General features: G+C 40.1%; 1 protein-coding gene across 10 annotated transcripts in view; it reads left to right on the top strand.

The window, feature by feature from the left end:
* The first annotated feature begins 7,899 nt into the window (after window positions 1–7,899).
* tns2a (tensin 2a) overlaps window positions 7,900–23,317 on the top strand; it is a 76,040-nt gene continuing 60,622 nt past the window's right edge. For 6 of the 10 annotated variants that reach the window (XM_034696858.1, XM_034696857.1, XM_034696855.1 and 3 more), the window contains exon 1: window positions 7,945–8,123. In XM_034696858.1, coding sequence (XP_034552749.1) covers window positions 7,998–8,123 — 126 coding nt within the window. In that variant the 5' untranslated portion in view covers window positions 7,945–7,997. Of the gene's footprint in view, window positions 8,124–21,788; window positions 21,914–23,317 lie in introns of those variants that run through there. The other 4 variants (XM_034696862.1, XM_034696861.1, XM_034696860.1 and 1 more) reach the window with 2 other exon arrangements.

Genomic DNA, 23,317 nt, shown 5'->3' with positions numbered 1-23,317 from the left:
CATGTAATAAACAATATGATGTAATTCAAAAGATGGAACATCCGACAGCTCCTTCATCAGCTCATTATGTCCCTCCTGCCACAGCCTGAGGGACGCACACTGATCAACTCTGTTAGACTGTTTTATTTACCTGTATTAAACTATATGTAGATACACTGCATACTGTTTAACTGTGTTGGATTTATTAACTGTGTTACATTGACTTAATATATATATATATATTGTATTGAGTTATGAAAAAATGAAATGTTAGTGTAATCGATGAAAATATGTATTATTAAAATTATTGCATATATATATTACACTCTGCTCTGGCAATAACTAAACTGTTCATGCCAATAAAACAATCTGAACTTGAACTTCAAGTTAAGAAAAATTTTGGAAAAATGACCACAACATTATATTTATTGTCCTTTTTTGTACAAGTAAACTCTTTGAACCCTCACATCAAAAATGGTTTGAGTTTTGTATAACCCGTTCTAGCCTACTGTTTTCCCCTGATGCAATTCCACCTTCTCTTCTCTGTGCTTTCGAAATGCCATGAAGAAGAATACAGAGCCAGTCCAGTGCAGACATGTAAGAAATGCATTGCAGTTATCCATTTTCCACCCATAAGAGCACTTTCAATAAGACGTCAACTAAACTGACAGTATACACGATTTTCAGATTCAGCTGAGCCTGACTTAAAATGATAATAATAAATGATGGACCATCAAATATATCAGAATATGATGTACTGGGATGTGATTTTCATGGGAAGGCAGCTTTTATTTGGCCTCCTACATCAGGAGACCTGTTGATTTATGCAGCAGAGATGAGTCAAGATGGGGATATGGCACATTTGTAGCCTCACTTAACTTTTGTTTCAGTTTCCTTCCATATTTTTCACGCTGACTAAGCTGGAAACCTTTCAGAGCCAGACACCGTGTTTCCTGCTTTTGTTCTCTGTGTGCTGCGTGTCAGATCTGACGTCAAATTCAAGGAGGAAGATAAATATTCGTGACCTTACCGGTGTACCAAAACTTTCTCCCATATAAAAGAAATGTAAAAATATGTGCTGTTTAATTTCTGCCACTACAGTACATCAGTTATGTTTTGTCTATTAGGCAGCCTTCCTTTTCATTTGGAAGCTGGCATGGTTTATGTTTCCCTCCAATTATCATGAACAATGTTCTCGTTCTCGCCTCTTTAATGGAGTGTGATACAGACAGGGCGCTGTGCCACAGAGAACAACACAGGTGTGATATTTCCACCCTGTCTGACTTGATCCCAACTTTTTATTGTTTCCAGTCGTTCTGCTGATTCTTCTGCTTTTAGTCCCTAAATCCCTTTAAACCCTTGGATATTAGGATTGAGCTCCATCACTAAAGGACTGAACAGGATAAATATAATAGTCTGGTTTATTATACAAGGGTATTTTGTAGTACTCTTATCATCCAAAAATCCAATGAAAAGGCTTAAACCAAAACATTGTATTATCTTTCTTAAATAATTTTTTTAGGCTCTCTAAGGGGCTCGATCATCATCCAACTCTTTAACACTGCAGATGGTGATGATGGTTTAAAAGTGTTTTGGCTCAGCAGATAAAAGAACCTTGGAGTCGTATTCGATTCAGGATTAAAATTTGACAAATGAGTAAATCAGGTAGTAAAAATACATTTCATGCAGCTCCACACCATTTTCAAATTCAAATAAATTTTAAGCACTTTAGACCTGGAAAAAGTCGTCCACGCATTCATATCATCGCACATCGATTCCTGCAAAACCTTGTCTTCATAATCTCGCCTTCAAATTGTCCAAAATGCAGCAGCTAGGATTCTGTCAAGGTCAAAAAAGAGAGACCACATAACTTAAATAATTCAACTTAAATTCCTGCCTTCCGACACTGGCTTCCACTGTCAGTTGCAGAATCCATTTTTAAATCCTTCTGTTCGTTTAGAAAAGACTACAGTACATGGTTTGGCCCCCTCTTACATCCCAGAACTCCTGTCTCCATATCACTCTGTCAGATCACTTAGTTCCTCTCACCAAAACTTCCTGTCTGTCCAAATATGAAGGACAAAGAGCTATGGGGACAGGGCCTTCTCTATCTGTGCCCCAAAACTGTGGAATTCTCTTCCCCCCACCATCCGGTTCTCCCTCTCTGTTGAGACTTTTAAAAGTCGTTTGTGCACTCATTGTTCAGAGGCTGGTCCTCAAGATGGGCGGCACAGCTCAGGTTTGATTGCAACCTATGGCCTTTTGCCACCTGCCAATTCCCCCTCTCTTTTCCTAGTTTCTCACTCTTCCACTGTCCCAAAAAGTTGAAAAATTGCTCCCAAATATGTAATTTCAAAGCTCACAAGCTCCTTCGACAGCTGGGAATTAGTTTCTTAAAAAAACTTACTGAAACATGTTGGTGTGGTGCATTTGAAACATTCTGAAACAGCTGACTAGTTTACATCTGCTGAATCTGTGTTGGTTGGATTGACTCTGTGTGTGTTTTTACAGTACAGAAGGAATATTTGCTATGCCCCACCCAAAGGCAGCCCTATGGGGCAAACAGCTATCCACAAACTGACCCTAATGAAATACACAGGAAACACTAACAGACAGATTTATTAGAGACACTATTATAGAGTTTTGGAGACCAGAGCTGTGTGGGATGGAGGTATGAGATACACTACCAGTCAAAAGTTTGTAAACACCTTCTCTTTCATTGAGGGTTAGTACACAATGGGTAGCCCTATTTGATAACTGTTGTAATGCATATAATGACAAAACCAGGTTATTTCATAGTTTTGATGTCTTCAGTATTAATCTACAATGTCGAAAATAATTGAAGAAATTAAAAACCATTGCATGAGAAGGTGTGTCCAAACTTTAGACTGGTAGTGTATATATTAGACTTTGGGCACAGAAAAATCATTGTAGTGGCTATTTGACCTTGTCAACTTTACAAAACTCAAAACTCAAATCAAAACCATCCATGGGGCACAGAGAGAGTGGACAGCACTATGGTCAACTCAATTGTCCAACTCCATTCGATCTGCAGAGTCCCTCTCTACTTTCAAAAGACAGCTAAAGACCCAGCTCTTTAGGAAGCACTATGCACTTAGCTAGACTGTTCTCCACTGTTGTCCCCAGTGGCAGATCATGTCTTCCAGCTACAGTTGACTCGCACTGTCCTGCTCTACTCTGGGAATCTGTGTTCAGGTCCTGAGTGACCCAGCACTTGGTACTTTGGTCATTATTGTGGTGATGTTAATTGTAGATGATGATGATAAAAAATCCTTATTTACTTTTGTGCATTGCCTTCACACTGCTTGGCAGTACCTGCACCCAAATTGACTTGAAGCACTTTGTTACTCTTACTGATCTTGTTTCCTCTTGTCTAGATCTTTGCTTGTGTTGTTCTTGTTCTCGTATGTACGTTGCTTTGGATAAAAGCGTCTGCTAAATGGCATTGTAACATCGTAACTGAGGTTGCTTTTAAATGTGCTTTATAAATAAAGCTTCACTTGACTTGACGTGACTTGGATCGTACACGGTGTCCAAAGATTGCCAATGTCCAGCCAAGTATGCAATATTTTCAGTGGTTTATTGAACCACAAAAAAAGTTTTCTCTCAAACAGTAGGCAGTGTCTTTTTGCTTTCAAATCTCCCGGTAAAAAAACATTCACCTTGTCCGCCCCTCCTATCTCACCTGCCCATCGCTATACACGTCACCTGGTGCACAACTATCAACCAATAAAAGTAAGAAACAAAATATATTTATAACATCTAATGCATCAAAGTTAATCCTATAATTACCTTAAATGAAATAACAATAAATTAATTGATTAAAGTAAAAATAATCAAATATGAAACAATGTAAATAGCTCCAACAATCATTGTTGGTCTTGGAAATGCCTTTGGGAGTGGTCACCATCAGAAAAAAAGAATATAATCAACCTTATATTACAATATAAATCCCCTGAGTGGTCCTGTTGACCTCTAGGGGGCAGACTCACTCTGATACAAACAGAGAGGCACAGCTCTCATGAGGCGTCTGTCTTCAGTCTCTCTGCATGAGATGCTGAAATAGTTGTTCTGTCCTTTCGACCCTGTTGGTCTCATACTTGTTGACTGGTGAGTCTAACCACCACACACACCCTTGGCATGAATGTCCTCAGCCTGTAGCCAAACAAATATGATTTTATGGTGCATGTGGTTCAAGACTGACCCACAAAAACAGATTCTTGGATGCAGCAAAGGGGACACTGAGAGGGTGAGAGAGGAATGTTAGCGTAAAATACATTTACAACTTTCAGGGAAAGGACCTCTGAAGATGATGGAAGTCCCCACATAGAGATGTGAAGTTGCTCTGACAGAGTACAAGGCTCAGATAACATCATCCCTGACATCATGCACAACAGTGTCTATTTCTGTTCTCCTTTGTTTCTTCAGCGTTTCTTTCTTCAGATTACAATCTCTTCTTTTTCCATCTGTCTCTCCTTATTTGGACTTTGTTTATCTCGTCTTTCTAAACTCATCTAGAGGAGCCTCTTCTCTTCTTTCTCTCTACAATCCTCCTTATCAAAAACTCCCTCTCTCAGTGATCTGTCATTAATCTTCTGGTCCAGATTGAAAGTCGTTTCTGCCAAGACTCCCAGCAAGTGCCAAGTATGCTGCAACAGAAGGTAGCCACATCATACAAACTAAGACTCAGAACTGAAGACTGTTATTGTGCATGTCGTCTCTTCTTATCAGGCTGGAGTAACATCTATTAGAATTGAAATTAGCCATGCATATTGGCTCGGCCTGCACTTCTCCTCCAATCTGTCTCTGCGTTTTCTCCATTACTACTGTCATACTGCTGACAGTGAAATCTAGATGAAATAGTCTTAATCAAGGCATTAAATGCTATTTTTTATCTCTTGTCCCAAGGTAGATTTTCATGTCTTTAGTTTTGTTCCCAATCATCTTAATAAGCAATTTTTACTTGTTATTAAGATCTAACCAATCACTCTGAGAAACTTGATGCTTAGTTAAATAATGAAAACAACAAAACTGCTTTGCCAAAGTCCATCTCACTCTTCATGTCTTCATCTTTTAACCTCTTCAAATTTTCAGAGACGAGCAGACCAAATGTTCACAGTTAATTGTTGATTTCCCTCCATAAAACAGCAGCCATGTGTATTTAGATCAATGACTGGTTATAAATATGAGTGGAGCACCTCCAGGTCCTCCCACTGTAAGACCAAAATACCCCCTTTATGGATGCTGACCAAGCAGCAACCTCCGGTCTCAAAATATGACGCCTATGCTGAAGTGTTATAAACTGCAATTCATCAAGCGTCCACTTGAGGCTGGCTGCAGAAACACTGGAAACCACATACACACCCATTCAAAGAAGACGATCTTTACAGCAGAAATAAACATGTTTACAGCCTGGTTCAAAAACGGCTTGGCTCTGCGTAGCTAATTTCTCTATCATCACACACTGTACGAGGGTGAATTTTTTTCCAACGTGCCAGTTCAGAAGATTACAAGTTTAACCTAAAGAAGAACATGACTGACTTGATTGACAGGCGGGAACACTGTAGCTGTTGGCGAGGAGGCTCACACCCCGCCTCTTTACCTCACACTAAGTTTGGTTGAGTTCAGCATTAACAATATGGCTCCCGCCGATGATTAGTTTCAAAACAGCGCTCAGGAACAGATGGGTGACGTCATGGATACTACGTCCATTATTTAAACAGTCTATGGTGCTGACATATTTGACTAACGTAGTCCTTCTCTTCTGTGTATTCTGTTTTTTAAGTCTTCTTCAAAGGCAGCCACAGTTACAAGCGACGCCTTTATGTTCTTACAAACCAAGAAAAGAACCTCAGTTCTTACCACACATCTGGAAAATGCACTTGGTTTTGGTCAAGTTCTGCAGCTGGTGGCGGTGGCTCAGTGGTAGACTCGGTTGTCTCTCACCTAAAGGTTGGTTTGATCCATGTCCCGCATCCACTGGCAATAAATCCTGAATTGCACTTGGTGGTAAAACCAGTGTGAATGGGATTAGTTAATACTGACAAGGCCTTTACATAGCTGCCTCTACCACCAGTGTATGAATGTGGAGTCAATGGGGGAATGTGACATGTGGTGTAAGAGTGCTTTGAGTGGTTACAAGACTAGAACAAGTGCTATAAGCAGAGTCCATTCACCACTCACTGGTTTAAAGATATCCTGAACATATAGCTTTTTATCTTTAGACAACGGCACCTGCAGTGACTGAATCTAACCACATTTTTATTTACTACAGCAAAACATTTCTTTAATCTGTTCTTGTGTTTAGTCTAGATGCACAAGTCTTCTGTGGGTTCCCTGGTTCTAGATGTTTTCTTCTTTCTTGTTCTTTTATCAGACCAATTCCGAGTAATATTTCCCCTTCTGTGCTACAGTACCTTGCTTTTGAGAGCCGACGTGCAGCACCGCAGGACTCGAGTTGATTAGAAGGAGTTAATTTCACGGCATGTAAAAGCAGGAGGGGGGCTCGTTGTAAACGCTGTCTGCAGCCTGAGCTCATGTCTGAGACTTTGCCTGAAAGATATACATGGGAGAGAGGGAACCAGGCGGGGCTGTGGGTCGACTGGAGGGAAACAGAAGTGGGGGATGGATGGATGAATGGATGGATGGATGGTAGGTTGCAGGAAGAGAGGAAAGGAAGGACACCTGGAAGGCTTGTCTGAGGCAAAATGCCTGCAACAACAAGAGTGCCTTACGCTTTTTCTGTCTGGAGAGAGAAAATAAAGGCGAGAGAGAAAAAGAAGAAAACAAATGAGAAGAAAGGGGGAATGTGGAGGGTAAATACAAAAAAAGGGGAGGGGGCTTTTGGAGGCGCATCAAGAATTTGCCTTTTAAGGGGTACGGTCTTACTCTTCCAAGCCTTGTGAGCTCTTGCGTTGCAGCCAAAACACTTGAGGGAGAAGAAATAAACAACAGAAAAGAGGCCGTGAGGAATAGGAACACGAGGAAGGCTAATATTTTCACACTTTGTTACACAATATTAAAAACATACAGGGCATCTTTGTGCTTAGTATTCCCTTCAGTATCCAGGCAGATATCAAGAATCCATCTGACATTCCTACATTTAGCTTCTGTCATCCTTTGTTAAACGTTAGGTAAGGATTCTGTGGTGAAAGAGAGCTTGTTTCCCGAATGCAAGAAACAGGCTGTTGCATTGTAAACATGGGAAGACTCAGGCTCAGTCCTCTCTGAATCACTGGTTCGCCCAGCATCCCATCGGCTGCCGTCACTGTTTGGTTTTCTTGGTTGTTTTCTAGACAATATCGGCCATGTGTTTCCCCCGAGCCGAGGAGAGACGGCCTGTATCTGGGAGCAGGAAACAGTCGAGGAGGAGAGAGGGGCGGGGGTGAGAACAGAGAGGTGATTGTATATGTGAGTGAGGCGAGAGGTAGAGGGGTAGAAGCAGAGGGAAAAGGGAGAGAGAGCAGGAGGAAGGGACAGATGTGCTCTTGAGATGGAAAGAAGAAGGAAAGGATCAGAAAGGAGGAAGACAAAAGAAGTACAAGCCTAACAGAATGGGGAGGTGAATCTTCAAGTATTTTAGTCCAGGGAACAGATATGTAAAGAGTGTCTGATTCAAGTAAATGAAAGAAGAAGTAGAGAGCCTCAGAAAGTTTGGGTGTCTGCAGAGTGAAACAAAGAAAGGGGTGGAGGCAGAAAAATGGGGAGCCCACATGTGACTGGGCTGACTTGGAGAGAGAGGTGTTTTTAAAGGGTGTATACAGAGAGGAGAGGGGGGCAGTGCAAGCATGCAGAGTGTATCCTTCCTTCTGTCCCTGTAACCGGACTGAACGAGAGCCAGGAAAAGGGGAAGGGCCTCCCTCTCCTCCTCTCCAGCTGACAAAAACAGCTGCCCTGGAGAACGAGCTGGAGACAGTTTAGAGGACCGAGAGGGTGAGAGGAGGAGGGAGGACTGAGAGGAGGAAAAGAGTCCCAGAGTTCAGGACCTGTCCGGCTATATGGGTTGTGTCCTGAGTTCGGACTGGTGTGGGGAGGAAGAGGTGCTGCCGGTGCCGGTGGTCAGGAGCTCATCTTTGAAGACAAGAACTCTGGAGAGGAGTGAGAGCTGCAGGATGAGGCTGAAGGTGAGCGTGCATGCAGTGTTCATGTGTGTGCTGGATGAAATTATAGACCTGTTCACTGTAATAGCTGGGACTGTATGAGTTTACATGCATTCCTTTTGTGGAGGAATGCCCATGTTATTGGTCAATGTGTTGGACATCCCATCATCATTTAGAACAACTTTAAAAGTTTCTTGCTTCTTAAATATGATGGGATTAAATATACACTGGATTTCTTTACAATTTTGTACAATGACTACAGTAGTAGAATGAAACCAACCCCTAACTATACATGGTTTAATCTATAAGGAAGTCCTAAGATTTCTCATAGTTTTGATGATATAAACAGGTAATGAAAGGGTTAAATTGGAACTCAAGTTCTTCATGTTGAAGTCTGTTTACATGTCTTTGGGTCATCAAGCAATACTTTCATGTGCAGCAAGTTTCCCACAGCAAATATGTTAAATTGTAATCATTAAGTGGTCCAAATTAGGTAATTAGAAAGTGTTAGCCTGCCAAGTCCAAATGCTAACGTTAAGCACCTCAGTAAAATGTTTATTGACAACATGTCTAATTTGTTTTCCTTCAGAATAGGACATCTTGTAACACACAGTCTGCCAGTGGTGAATAAAGCACTGTTCAAATTTTATGGTTGGTTATAAATTTAAACACAGTTAGCATTAGATTTTGTGTTAACCCCTTCTGAAGTTATTACATATTTTACTGTCTGTGAACAAAGTCTGACCAGTGATTGTGTTGTTACCACCACGTAATTTGTAACGAGGTTTCGTAAAACACTATGCACTTCCTTGGAGGCACAAAGAGTTTTAAATCAAAAGTGAAAAAATCTTAAATGGCCTCCTCCAGGGTTTTCAAAATAACCATTGGAAGCCCAACAAAATGACCCCGGCCAAGTCACCTGAGTGTCAGTTGCAGGCTACCTGAAGACTAAACGTTTGTAACTGAAAACATGGAGCTTAGATTTACATTGATGTGAGTTTCTCCAACCTTTCAGCCTGCACTTCAAATCTGCTTTAGGCTATCTGCTCTAGGCTGCATGATCTAAGCACTGCTCTACGCTATCTCCTCGAGGATGTCTGATCTAACCACTGCTCTACGCTATCTCCTCGAGGCTGTCTGATCTAAGCACTGCTCTACGCTATCTGCTCTAGGCTAGCTGCTCTTGGCTATCTTGTCTAGGCTGTCTGCTCTAGGCATTCAGGTCTACGCTATCTGCTTTAGGCTATCTGCTCTAGGCTGTCTGATCTAAGCACTGCTCTACGCTATCTCCTCTAGGCTGTCTGATCTAAGCACTGCTCTAGGCTAGCTGCTCTTGGCTATCTTGTCTAGGCTGTCTGCTCTAGGCATTCAGGTCTATGCTATCTGCTTTAGGCTGTCTGCTTTGGGCGATTAGGTCTATGCTGTCTGACCTGGGCTATCTGCCCTTGATTATCTGCTCTAGGCTGTCTGCTCTTGGCTGTCTGGTCTAGGCTATTTGTGCGATGCCCTCTGCTCTATGCGAACTGCTCTAGGCTGTCTGCTCTAGGCGATCAGGTGTAGGCTTTCTGCTTTAGGCTATCAGGTCTTGGCTATCTTCTTTGGGCTATCTGCCGTAGGCTGTCTGTTCCAGGATATCTGCTCCAGGCTACCTGCTCTGGTTTTCTGGTCTAGGCTCTCTGCTCTTGGTTATCTGCTCTATGCTGTCTGTTCTAGGCTTTATGCTCAAAGCTATTTGCTCGATGCCTTCTGCTCTACGCTAACTGCTCTAGGCTGTCTGCTCTAGGCTATATGCTTCAGGTTCTATTAACATAGCTTTTATTATATCTATCAAATAATTGAATAAATAACCTTACCTTCAGTCGTAGTTGGTGTGATTGAAATGTACGCGGCTCAGACCCAGATTTGACAAGAAAGAGTGCTGTGGGATATAATCTGAAAATGTCCCCGGTTACAAAGTGTTGGTTTTGAATCATCCATTATGAGTCTAAAGATGTTTACATTGTGCTGCACCTGATCAAAAGAGCTCTCTTTGAACTACCTAATGTACTAAATAATAATTTTAGTAACTACCTTTCATATGCTGACAGACTTTGACTGAGGTCTGTATAGTCATTAAATATAAGCCCGAACAATATTAATTGCAGGGACAGAATGCTAGAGCCAATACTAAACTACATTCCTGAAGAAAATATTTCCCATCCTGGCTTTGTAGAAAATTTACAAGGAAAGAAAACATTGGAGAAAGGGAGACAACTCCTGCCAGTGGCTTCCTCTCTGTGTGCAGTGATTTTCATTATGGGCTCTGATTTAAACTGGATCTAAGTTAGCATTTAAAGCTAGCAGGCAGCTGGTGAGGAATTTTCTTTCTCCCTTCACCAATATTCTACCCATTTGTTAGCATCAACTTTAGCTTTAGCTAGCGATCAATCATGTGACAGTCAGTCAGGACAGTGACGGCAGTATGTGTGTGATTAGTCTCTTCCATGTCCTCTCTTTTTCCTGTTTTGTTGTTTCTGTGCCTGTTTAATAACAGAGAGAGTGCACCTATCGGTCAATGACAATGTTGGTGTCACTGAACTCTAGTACGTCTGAGCTAAGTTACAACAATAATAAACATGTCTGAGTGTCACTAAAGTTTAACATGAGACATAAACAGATTTAAGACGGCTCAGACTGAGTTTTAACCCCCCATTACAACAGATGATTATGGGGCGCCATTTGTAAAAGTTGTGCACAATGAAAATAACATTTCTCCACATTTAGCTCCAAAACGTTATAAAAATGTAGAGTGAGAATTTTTTAGAAGTCACTTTTTTTTAATGACATTTAGAGGAACATTTGTGATCTTCTTCATTTTAATTTGGTTAAGGAAAATATACTTAAGTTACAATCACTGTTAAGTCCAAATTTTAAATATAAATCTAAATGTTAAATTTAACCATAAATCTAAATGTTAAATGTTGAAGGCAATACAGATATTTCACAATGCTCAGAGACAGAACTGACCCAGAGACAGAACTGACCCAGTCCACGGATAAGCTAAGTTGCTATTGCTAAGCCTGTATCACTTTATGAAGCATTTATTTTTGCTAGGCTGCAATGTGAATTTGCATATTAGCTAAATATTTAGGGTCGCAGAGCAACATTTAACATTTAGATTTAACATTTAACATTTATATTTATATTTAACGTTTAGATTAAACATATAACATTTAGATTAAACGTTTAACATTTAGATTTAACATTTATACTTAATATTTTACAAAATTTAGATTAAACATTTAGATTAAAAATGTAACATTTAGATTTAGCATTTAACATTTATATTTATATTTAACATTTATATTTTTATTTAACATTTATATGTAACATTTAGATTTATATTTAACATTTAGATTAAACATTTAACATTTAATTGATATTTAGAATTTGGATTTAACAGTGAATGTAACTTCATATATTTTTCACAGCAAAATGAAATGTGAAGAAGATCACAAATATTCTTCTAAATATGATAAAAAAAAAGTGACTTTTAAAAATTAACATTTAGTTTTTATGACGTTCAGAGCTAAATGTGGGGAATTGTAGCTGTCATTTTCAGCGTGCAAACTTTACAAAGGGCGCCCCATAGATGATTGCAGTGACGGGAGCCAATTTCAGCTCCATCAATGGTCAGGACATTTTCAGACATTTTTCTTGGATGGTGAAATCGCTTCAGTAGAGGTCCAACGCAGGAATAAGACTAAAATGTTTTATCACATGAAAGTCATCCAGCAAATCTTCAAGACTAGACTGATTTATCTCTTAATCCCCAGCTGTAGATCTTAATTCTGGTGCGTTCCAACAGAAGATGCAGTGATTAAATCAGAGTGAAGCACTGCCACTGTTTTTTTTACACATCCCTATTTTAAAAAGATGAACAGACAGCATAGATTAGTATTCTCAATTATTTATGAGTAGAAGATTTGTGGTTAAAGAAGTGATTGTTGAATTCTTACAAGAAGTGTCTGTGGGAGTGTGTGTGTGTGATTTCTTTGGCCTTGATTTGAAAGACAGTGTGGATGACGATGGCATCTCAGAGCTGAGGTCACATCTGTGCAGAAACAATGGCAGTGTTGTGATGGCCTCCAGTTCTGGGTTGTTACCATAATGGTAGCAGGCAGGCGGGCTGAAGTGATCTTAAAGTGCTATTCAGGAGAACACTGAGAACCTTGAACCCGTTTACATCACTTTGACTACGCACTGACTGAAGCATTTGTGGCTTTCTTCATCCAGATGTTTGAATTATTTCACTTTGCTAGTACACAGAGGATTTTTTTCATGTGCATGCCATTTTCTATTTGCACTTGATTCTGTGTGCAAGTGTGTGTGAGCGTGCATACATGCTTGGTTGCACCACAGTCTCAGTGGCTCCATCTCACATGCTGAGCAGCGTGGGAATGCAGAGCCCTCTGGACTACGTCATCCAGCTGTAACTGACCCCGCTACAGGGGTGTGGGAACCAGATTGATCCCAGAGATTATTTTAAAGGAGGAGAAGTCTCATCTGTATATTTGTGGTCTCTTTTATAAGCTTGTTTTTCACTGCTGGTTTTTATCATTTCATCCTTGTCCCACGTGGATCTTCAGATAATGATAAGTCTGAGAAAATTCAAATATTAGTGAGAACCAGCCCAGATTGTGACCTGGCTTTAGCAGTCTTGATATCTTGGCCAACTCTGTGCACATACAGAACATACCAACTCAGACTCGTGCCAAGTTCTAACTGGAAATATTTGGCCACAGAAAATAATCTTCCACATGTTCTGCTCTCACTGAGATTACATAATTTATGTTGATATGTCAGGACCTTGGGAAATTAACCTTTAGTTATTTTTTTTATGATTTGTCTTTTTTTGGACCAATTTTTGTTAAAAAAAAAAAAGTTATTTCAAGTGAGTTTTTTATGTTACATGATGTATCAACTGTTTCTTCACCCACTGTAGTTAAGAGCTGCACCTGCACTGCAGCTTTGAAGAAGAGGTCAAAACCATAAACTTGTGTGAGAAGCCAATGCAATGCCTCTTACTTACAGCCGGCAGGAATGGACTCCATTGGTTGCAAAGGGACCTTAGATAGTATGGGATGCTGTATTCACATATGCACAAAGCTTAATGAAAACTTCCTTTGAATGAGCTGGTATTGTAAAATAGCCATAATTTTTAAACCCTAACACAACTGGGACTTCTTCCTGCCAGCCTCCCCATTAAATTTTTGCAAGCAGTCAGGGTGAGCCGATGTGTTAACCAAGCTGCAACCTTTGGTCTTTAGAGATGCAACCAACGTGACAGTGCTTAAACTGCAGTTCCTCAAGTGTCAACTTGAGGCTGGCTCCAAAAGCTCCAGAAGTCTTGTACACACCCATTAAAAAACGCCTATCTTCATCTACAGCACAAATAAACATGTTTACAGCCTGGTACAAAAACAGGACTGGTCTGATGAGCCCGTCTCTCTATTAATACAGTATTCATGACACTGACAAAACAATGATAGTATCATACATCATACATACACGCTTAATTCCTGACTTAAAGGATTTACTTTGAAAAAAGACAAAAGAATGACAAAATGAAAATCTTCAAGGCATAAATGTTTTAGGATTTAAGGAAAGTATGTTTAAGTTCACAATTTAAAGTATCAGTGAAAGGTGATGCAAAGAAAGCTAGCTGCCTGTTTCAACACATCCAAAAGAGTTGATTTTATTCTGACAATGTGGCACCAGGGATGGCTAATCAGATTTCAAGGGGGGCTTGGTCATCCCCACAGACTGTATAAATAATGGACATACTATCTGTGACATCACCCATCTGTTTCTGAAGCGTTGCTTTGAAGCCAATAGTCGGCGTGAGCCATATTGAAAATGTTGAACTCAACCTCACTTCTGTTGAGCTAGTGTGAGGTAAAGAGGCGGGCTTTGAGCCTCCTCGTCAACAGCTACAGTGTTCCCGCCTGTCAATCAAGTCAGCTGTGCCTCTCGTAATGGAAACTCAGAATCTTAATGTCTTTGAAACTGCAATGTTATGAAAAAATTCACCCCTGTACAGTGTGTGCTGATAGAGAAATGAGCTATCCAGACTACAGTCGTTTTTTGTACCCTGCTGTAAACATGTTTATTTCTGCTGTAAAGAACATCTTTTTTCAATTAGTGTTCATGTGGTTTCTGTGACTACATGTGACCATAGACTGTATAAATAATGAACGTAGTATCCGTGACGTCAACCATCTGTTCCTTAGCGCTGTTTAGAAGGAAATCGTTGCCGGGAGCCATATTGGAAATACTGAACTGGACCAAACTTAGTGTGAGGTAAAGAGGCGGGGTTTGAGCCTCCTAGCCAACAGCTATGTGTTCCCGCCTGTCAGTCAAGTCAGTCATGTCCTTATTTGGGCAAAACTCATAATCTTAATATATTCTGAAAGCTTGCGTTATAAAAAAAATCACCCCCCGTACAGTGTGTGCCGACAGAGAAATTAGCTACGTAGAGCCAAGCCATTTTTTGAACCAGGCTGTAAACATGTTTATTTCTGCTGTAAAGAACGTCTTTTTTCAATTAGTGTTCATGTGGTTTCTGGTACTTCCAGAGCCTGCCTCAAGTGGACACTCGAGGACTTGCAGTTTTTAACACTTTCGCATTGGCTTCAATCCTTGCAGCCAGACCCCAGATACCCCACACTATATAAACTTTTGAGATAGAGTCAATAGTCAAAAACTAGCCCTTAGAAATTTCAGAATACTGGCTTGCTGTTGTGTTGTTGAAAGTTATTTTAATTAAGCACAGATTTAATGTCAATGAAGTGAAGATGAGCATCAACCAAAAACCTTATAAATCTTGATTCTTGAGATAAATTGTTTCTGGTGAAGAGAGAAAACGAATCACACATATCTCTTTAAAAAGTGGACGGGGTCACTGAGGGTAAAATAAAGTGGGTGAGCATTGCATCTCTTTAACTAATGAAACTGCCACCTCACTCTCTGAACTTTCCTTGTGTAAGCTATGATCACACACAGACCTTACTGGCTTTGAACGTTACATTTCTTCACATCTTGGCAGACACTAAGATAAATGTGTATTTAATCCGCCTACATACACAGCCAAGAGATCAAGTCTGACAGTCATTAATGGAATCGGTCTGCAGATGAATTTTCATATGAAACTTATTCTCTCAAAGCGTTTGCGGCCAAGAAATGGCAGGTTCTTTTCACTGAGCTGCTCTCTGGATTTAGAAATGTCAGTGTCAGTCAGCAAGTGAGCCGTCAAGTCAAGCCAAGACTCAATTATGGACTAATGGATGGATTTCCATGAAATTCAGCATGAAGGAGGTGTCCAGAGAATAATACACAATGACTGTTGTGATTTCCTGACAGCCTTAAGGTTCACATTTTTGGTTTGGACTGAAATATCTCAACAATGACAGGATGGACATGAAATGATGCCCTCTCTTAGCTGATTTTATAATACTAATGTACAATGCTATACAAGTCACATTTCTACTTGAGCAACACTAAGGTTCATGATTGAATACTTATACAAATAATGTCCCTTTAACCAAACAAAGCAGTTCTTTTTCTTTAGTTAATTCACTCATATAATCTCTTGCTACTTTGCTATCACTCTAAATCCAATCTTGGAATCCCATGAAGATCAGCTGACAGTAATTTGGCCTTCGGTTTAGAAGGGAATATTTCATTAGCAGACATTCAGATAACTGATCAGATATCTTTTCCCTCTGCTGGTCTTCACTTAGAGTCTGGCTGCAGCTTCAGATTCGAGCATGGAGTCGGGGTTGAGATCGAGCTGATGTCTTCATCCTGATTGTTATTCAGACTCACGCAGACATCTGTTTATTTTAAAGTGCTCAGCCTCCTTTACTCCTTAGCAGACTGTGTTTCTGCAAATGACCAAAGCTCACCCATATTCAGTTGATTAATACTGATTGGGTCACAAAGCAGATTTTGCATTAGGGCCTGTGTACACTTTTTGTGTACATTTTTTGTGGCAGCAACTCCCATGCAGTTCAGCACTCAACATCCTGAGCACAAAAATGCCAACAATTCAATTCTCTGAGGTTTTATTGAGTTTAGTGCTTCATACAAGTCAAGCAAGGCAAGGATACAACACATACAGCAAACACTTCAAACATTTACATTTTATGTGGGGTCAGTTATGTTTGATCTACTCTCTCTCTCTCTCTCTCTCTCTCTCTCTCTCTCTCTCTCTCTCTCTCTCTCTCTCTCTGTACTTATGTAATTTAATGTACTTAGTAAACAGTGTTGAGTCTTGTTATTCATTTAAATTTGGAGGAATTATTATAAACAATCGGCAACCCTCGCTGCTCTGATCTCCATAACTTGCAGAGTCTTACTGTCCCGCCGGACACAGAATCACAACTGATCTTGTCTTAACCGAAATGAACCCTTTAATCATTCGATTCATCTCAGAACTTCTTCTCAAGGATGAAGACTCACACATTGAATCTTTTCTGTGTCCAGTTGCAGCCCGAAGCTGCCTCAGACCTCTTGAAATCCCTGCAGGGTGCCCGACAGCCCAACATCTAATTGTAGATCCCATATCAGGTTCATTCTATAACGCCATACCTTGTCAGAAAATATGCAATTTAAAATATAACATTAAACAAACATAAGCATGAAAACATTAAATATTTTAAAATCTAAGATCAAGAAAGAAAGAAATTCAAAATAGTTTAAAGAAATGTCATTAAAACTCAGTTTGTTAAAAGTAGTTAATCTGAATATTCTGATGGACAGATATAACTATACATCCATAGCACTGTCTCTCTGTCTCCCTTCCTTTCCCACTTTCTCGGCCCATCCAGTCGTGTCAGATTGCTGTGTACCAATGAGTCTGGTCCTGCTTGAGGTTTCTGCCTGTTCAAAGGTGAAGCTTTTTCTCTCCACTGTTGCCAAAAGTTGCTTTGTGCTTGCTCGTGGCGGTCTTGTGCTGTCTCTTTAAATAATATAACAAAGAGAGCAGTCCAGACTCAGATTTTTGTACAGTTCTCTAAGATAACCTCTGACATGATTTGGCACTATATGAATAAAAATGAGTTGAGAATAACGATGTTAGCCTTCACTTAAAGGCATTACAGTGTCTAAGTACAGAGCCAGAAGTATGGCCGTAGAGTCTTAGTCTTCTTAAGTTCAGGGCTGATATGTTGAGCTCCTTTTCTGTTATGTAATGTAGCTTTGTTCATGTTCCTTTGTTGTTCCTGACTGTTCTGCAAGTGTTGTGGCTTCTAGGTCTGCCAAGTTCTCTGGTGGTAGCTTACTCTGCCTGTGATCCAGACATTTCAGTTCATTTTATTCCTCCAGCCCGCTGTTTGTCACCACTGAGGATGAAAGGACATGTTTTTGACTCTAGAAATACACAGAGCGCTGGCGTTGGAGGGTTGTTTGCATGGCAGTGGTTTTGTATGTATTTGTCCAGCATCCCTATAATTTCTCACGGGCAACAAAGTTTAGGTTGGCCATGACCGATAGTGAGGCCGCGAGCCACAAGCATTCACTACACACACACCCAACGGAGGAAGGAACAATGACCGGTCAGGGTTAAAAATAGACCCCCCTTCTTAGAAGACAAAAGAAAGAGACAATCCAGCACAGTGTGACACAGAGAGTTAAATTCATACGTGAAGGTCAGACTCAGAGGATGTCAAAGACTAGATTATTGAAGCTAAAAACAACAAGTTTTCCCAAACTGTGAGCAGGATGTGAGGAATGCTTGTTGTTGTGACATGCAGATGAAAGCTGATCAGGGGAAAGGGAAACACATAAACCATTTCCTCCCTCAGCGTGACGTATTTTCTTTTCTTGCTCTCAAAAATGTCAGACTTAAGGTTTGTCCAGGTTTTGTTATGAAACATCTTTTAGGGGTTGAGAAACATTGGCTGACAGAGAGGCTTTCATTGATCTCCTCGGCATAATAAACGAACACGTGTATGTTTGTGTCATCTTTGTTCCCTCTGTTTTGTTGCTCTTTTTGCTCCCTTCAACAGCTGCACCTTGTCAGTGGTTGGAGTAGAGCTGTCTTACACAATCCTCCGTCAAGCTACACAGCCCCCTTTTCTAGCCTCCTCCTCCTCCTCCCCTCATTTCCTCTTGGCCCGGGCTCCTTCTCTGTCCACATCTTTCTCATTTACCTCCAAGCATGATCCAAGTCCCTCCACTTCCCTGAGACTCTAAATCCTCTGTCTCAGACAGAGTACACCCAAACACACCTGGCACCCTTCAGTATTTCATCCACTGTTTACAAATGTATTAATAGCTTCATGCAGGGAAAGCTTGATCCCAGACATCATGCTTCTGCAAAAGCATTTTCTCAAATCCCCACCTTTGTTGATTTCATCCCCAACAACTTTATTCATCCCCATCTTTCCTCCAGCACAACCCTCCCCCACTTTACTCCCAAACTCGACCCCTCATTCCAATCCCAGGCACCAGCTTCCTGTCTCACATGGTCCTTTGGTATGTTTTCAGTCTCTCATGTGGCATCCCCCACCTCTTATTTCACCCTTTTCACCTTACTTCTATGCTCTTTGCTTCATAACTCTCCTCTCTTCTCCATTCTCCTCTCACTTCTCCATGATCCAAAAACAAAAGAGAGCCCAAATTCCAGGCACCAAGAACTAAACTCCCCAAGAGCCCTCAAATCTATCAGTGGCAGCTATTTTTTTCAATCATGAGCCGGAAATTCTTGGATCGTGAGCAAAGGGCAGCGTTTCTGCACACATATGACTCAGAGTCACGTTTCTGCACTGATTGTTATGGATATACTGTACAGCCTCTGTACCTGCTCACTGGGCTCACACATATGGAAGTGACTAAGAGATCCCAGCAGCAGACGGACATAATGCTCTGTGCATTATGGAGTCTGCGTCTGGGGAGTATTATGGGCTAACAAAGGAATGATCGTATGTGGGCACATGTGGAGTTCAGTCCAACATATGCACGTATAGATGCAGAAAAAGAATCCAAAACTTCTGTCATGGTGTTTGATAAGGGAAATGTTTGCATGATTACATTACAGTGAATCAGAACAAACCTGTTTTAGTGTGTGCAGCTTGTTAGAAGAGTTTGTAGACCTTATCGTGATGGAACGAGCTGCTGCCACATCAATACATCTCGATCAGGGATTAAAGGGATTGTGGGATATAGTTAGATCATTCTTGAGCTCCTTACCAGAGTAAATATAATATTATTTCTATGATTATTATAGTTATTTTTATAATCAGCCATATTAACATGAATTTACACTTTACATTAACTTCAAGCATGCTTGAAATATTTATTGATGCCCCTAATCTCTGTCGTGCTTCTGTTTTTGATCGTTGTAGTTTTCTTTCTTTTATTTATTTTGTGTGTGTGTATACTGTAGGTCAGGGGTTCCCAAAGTGTGGGTCGGGACCCCCTAGGGGATGTCTGAGATGTCTGAATGTTTCTTTAAAAAATATATGTAAAAATATGTATTAATATTATTTATTCTTGTTTATTTACCTTGTTTTCTTATGTTAATCTTCCTTTTTGTCTGAACTGTTAATTATTATTATTTCTTTATTATTATTATTATTGTATTTTTTGTATTTATTAATTTTTTCTTCTCTTTGTTGGTTTTGTATTACTGAACAAATAAATACTGGAAAAAATGCAATAAAAAAAGTTGAATGCCATAAGTTATCTAAAAAATAGTACATTTTGCTCGTTATAGTAAAAAATATCCACAAAAAAAGTAGCTTAATCTGAAATAAAACCTTGAAAATTGAAAATGTAATGAGTTTTCTGCCTTTCTTTTTGTTAGATGACTCCTAAGTTTAGGGTTAGTGAACAGTGAATTATCAAAAGCATCAGCAGCAGTAGGTTAATTCATAAAGGAGCAGGAAACACAGACACATGCTCATATAGGTAGGGTCATTTTCTGCAGACCAGCTAAATTAAGTCAAATTAAATCACAAAGAGCAGGATAGCTTGAGTGTTTTGTTTATGACTCATCATCAGCAGAGCTTTGTTGTTCAAAAAAATCATAAAAGAGTCATTCATATCAAGAGCTATACTTGTTAAAGCAGGATCACTCTGCCTCACATGCTGCATTGCACTAAGTTCCCCACTAGGTGGTGCTGCTAACACGCTCATCAGCTTTGAGTCGATGCAGGTGCAGGCACATCTGTGTGTTTGTTGAGGTCATATTTCCAGATAGCATAGGTGCTGACCACACAGAGTCAACTGTTTGGTAACTTTAAACAAACATTTCTCAATGAAGGAGCCTCTGCGGTTAACATTTGTGTGTGAAACAAATGAGATAGGTCAGGTTTGTTTGGTTTAAGCAATGTTTTGTGACATATATGCACAAATGTGTGTGAAGGACACACTTATCATCACTGTCTGAGTGTATGTATAATCTTGGATCTGAGACCTGACTTGATAATCATTGGATCTATGTTCATAATGTCTTTAATAGTACATTTTAAACCTGCTCTATTATGAGATAACTTTTGGTTGGATTTGGCCCTGTCAGAATAAATCTGACTTGGATTAATAAAACCATTTGGCTGTAAATTCAAGCGGCAATTGAAGCTGAAAATGATGAATGCACTTTTGAAACTTTTTCTTGTATCAATATTAACAAAATAAGATCCTATAACTTCACTCTCTGATACATACAAGTTGTTAAATGGTGGTACAAACTCAGCTGCACTGATTTATTCTAGCCACGTCTAAACCAGCATGCTAATAAGAGCCGGCGATCTGGTGAAGGATTGGTCAAGTTTGTCTTGAAGATCTCTGCTTGTCTTATACATTTTACCTAAGGGGGCCTCCTGGGATTTGGGGCTCCATGAAAAAATATCAAATTGGTCCTCACAACTTCACTTCAGCAAATGTTCCAGCGTTTTGAAGGCCTCTGTCAGTCATGTGACCTAACTAACCCTGCTTTTAGATTCAAGTATTTAACAGTGGAGACTTTTTAGCACCATAAAATAGAATACTTAGAAGATGCAACAATGAAAGATCTGTCTAATGTTATCTAACATCCAAAAAGGCGACACATGGTATACCCTACAGTATGAGACTCACTGCCCCAATTTCTGTGCAGAGTGCATGGAGTGCATTTCCATTCTTGGTCTACATGTTGACACAAACATGTCTGTTTCACGTTATGATGGTGGCATGTGAGAGGAGGGGGCCCAGAAACATCTCATCAGGCACACGGGGTCCATCATTTAAACGCTCCAATGTGTGTGTGATCCACACAGCTACATGTTTGTCTCGTGTGTTGGGATGTTGGATTGCCAAATCCACCTCCAGTACCAAAGCTGTGAGCTCATGTGTGGAAGAGGGATTCTGTAATGATATTATTAACATGTTTCAGTCTAATCACATTATTATATTGGATTAGATGTGACTAGTTGCACAGGTATCACGTGATAAAATCAATACTCTTGTTTGGGGAGGAGTGAAGCACCATCATCACCTCAGTCATGCCTGAACTTTTCCAGGAATATTACCGTGTTTCATTCAGCCAATCCACATCAAGTATCCCTACGCGCCCCTCCGGAAAGCAGCCAATCAGTAATAGAGTGAAACTCCAGTAATAGTACTCCACACATGCTTTTGGCTGCATGTAGCTCCACCCTGCAGCCTCAGTACAGAGGGTGGACCGGAGCAAAGAAAACAAGTTACCTCAGTACAGGCCGTGTTATTGATGGCTTTCCTGAGAATGAAGGGCAGCTCTTAAACCAGAGGATATGTTAAGCGGGAAAAGCAACAAGGTAAGAGACAAAACATATTAGTTTGGATAGAAAGTTGGGGTTAAGCTTTGTTTACTTAGATCCGGTCTTCTTATTAAACTTAATAGTCTGTATGTGGATCTTGGAGGGCTGGATGATGCTGAGTTCTCGTGCGCATGGCTGTGGAGATGTGAAGTTGACTTGTCATGAGTCAGAACTTCAAAGTGTTTTAAAACTGAAGCCTAAACAAAAAAAAGTATGTTTTGCTCTTCAGTATTAAATGTTAACAGTTAAGTATTCTCCGTTATGACTCAGTTTGCATACCTGTTAAATAAGTTATTTTAATTTTATTCTTAAAATAAAAAAGTGATGAGAATTATGGAGACTTACTCGGGAAGTTTCTGGATGCGTCTTACTTCATTACAGTGACATGTTATGTTCTGGATGGGGTCATATGATGCACTAAGCAGCCCCCCACCATCAGCACTGTTACTGCGTCAGCGCCAGTCAGACGCGTTCATGTCGCAGTCATGTCAGAGGACAGAGGCAGACCAAGTGACAGTTTTCTTCTAAGTTAAAGCTCCTGTAAGGAAGTTTTAGTTTGTTATGAGTCAGACTGAAATGGATACTGATGTCTCTATTTGACCTACAGAAGACCCTCAGAGTCATGAAGGATGATTTATGTATTCTTATTGTATATGTCTGTCCCTGCTGCCTTGAGGTAGGGGTCAGGGTTAAGATAAGATAAGATATCATCCCCGAGGGGGAAATTTGTCATGGACATAAATGCAGTGCTGCTCACAATCAATACATTTATCACACCAATATTACAATAACATGCCCACTGTCAAAAATAAATAAACATGTTACTGTGGCATACCAATGACACAACAAAATACCACTAAAATACCAATGTGAAAGTAAAAAGCAATGTCATATTAACATTAGTGCAAGAGTAAGTCAACCCTCATTCTCCTACTAGAGCATTATATTAATGCAGATTGTTTGTTGAGTAGGGTGATGGAAGTAGGGAGGAAGTAGAGCTTGAAGCGATTACTTTTATATCTGCTCGCTCTGAACCGTCTTCCAGAGGGCAATAATTAATATTCTGAATAAAGAACATGTGAAGAGTCCTTCAACAGTTTTTGTGCCTGATTGACGATAATTTTTCCAAAGATAGTTTGAAGGGACAGGTAATTTTTCTTACCAATCACTTGTTTCTGATAAACAGACTTATTTTAAATGTTCCACTCAAGCTGCAACTTCCAGCCGCGAGAATTGAAGCCAATGCGGAAGTGTTAAAAACTGCAGTTCATCAAGTGTCCACTTGAGGCTGGCTCCGGAAGTACTGGAAACCACATACACACCAGTTCAAAGAGCCGATCTTTACAGCAGAAATAAACATGTTTACAGTGTGGTTCAAAAAACGAGTGTAGTCTGGATAGC

This window comes from Notolabrus celidotus, chromosome 11 (genome assembly GCF_009762535.1).
Source record: "Notolabrus celidotus isolate fNotCel1 chromosome 11, fNotCel1.pri, whole genome shotgun sequence".
Lineage (NCBI taxonomy): Eukaryota > Metazoa > Chordata > Actinopteri > Labriformes > Labridae > Notolabrus > Notolabrus celidotus.
Note: the sequence above shows the minus strand (reverse complement) of the source record. Positions and strands in the feature narration are given on the sequence as shown.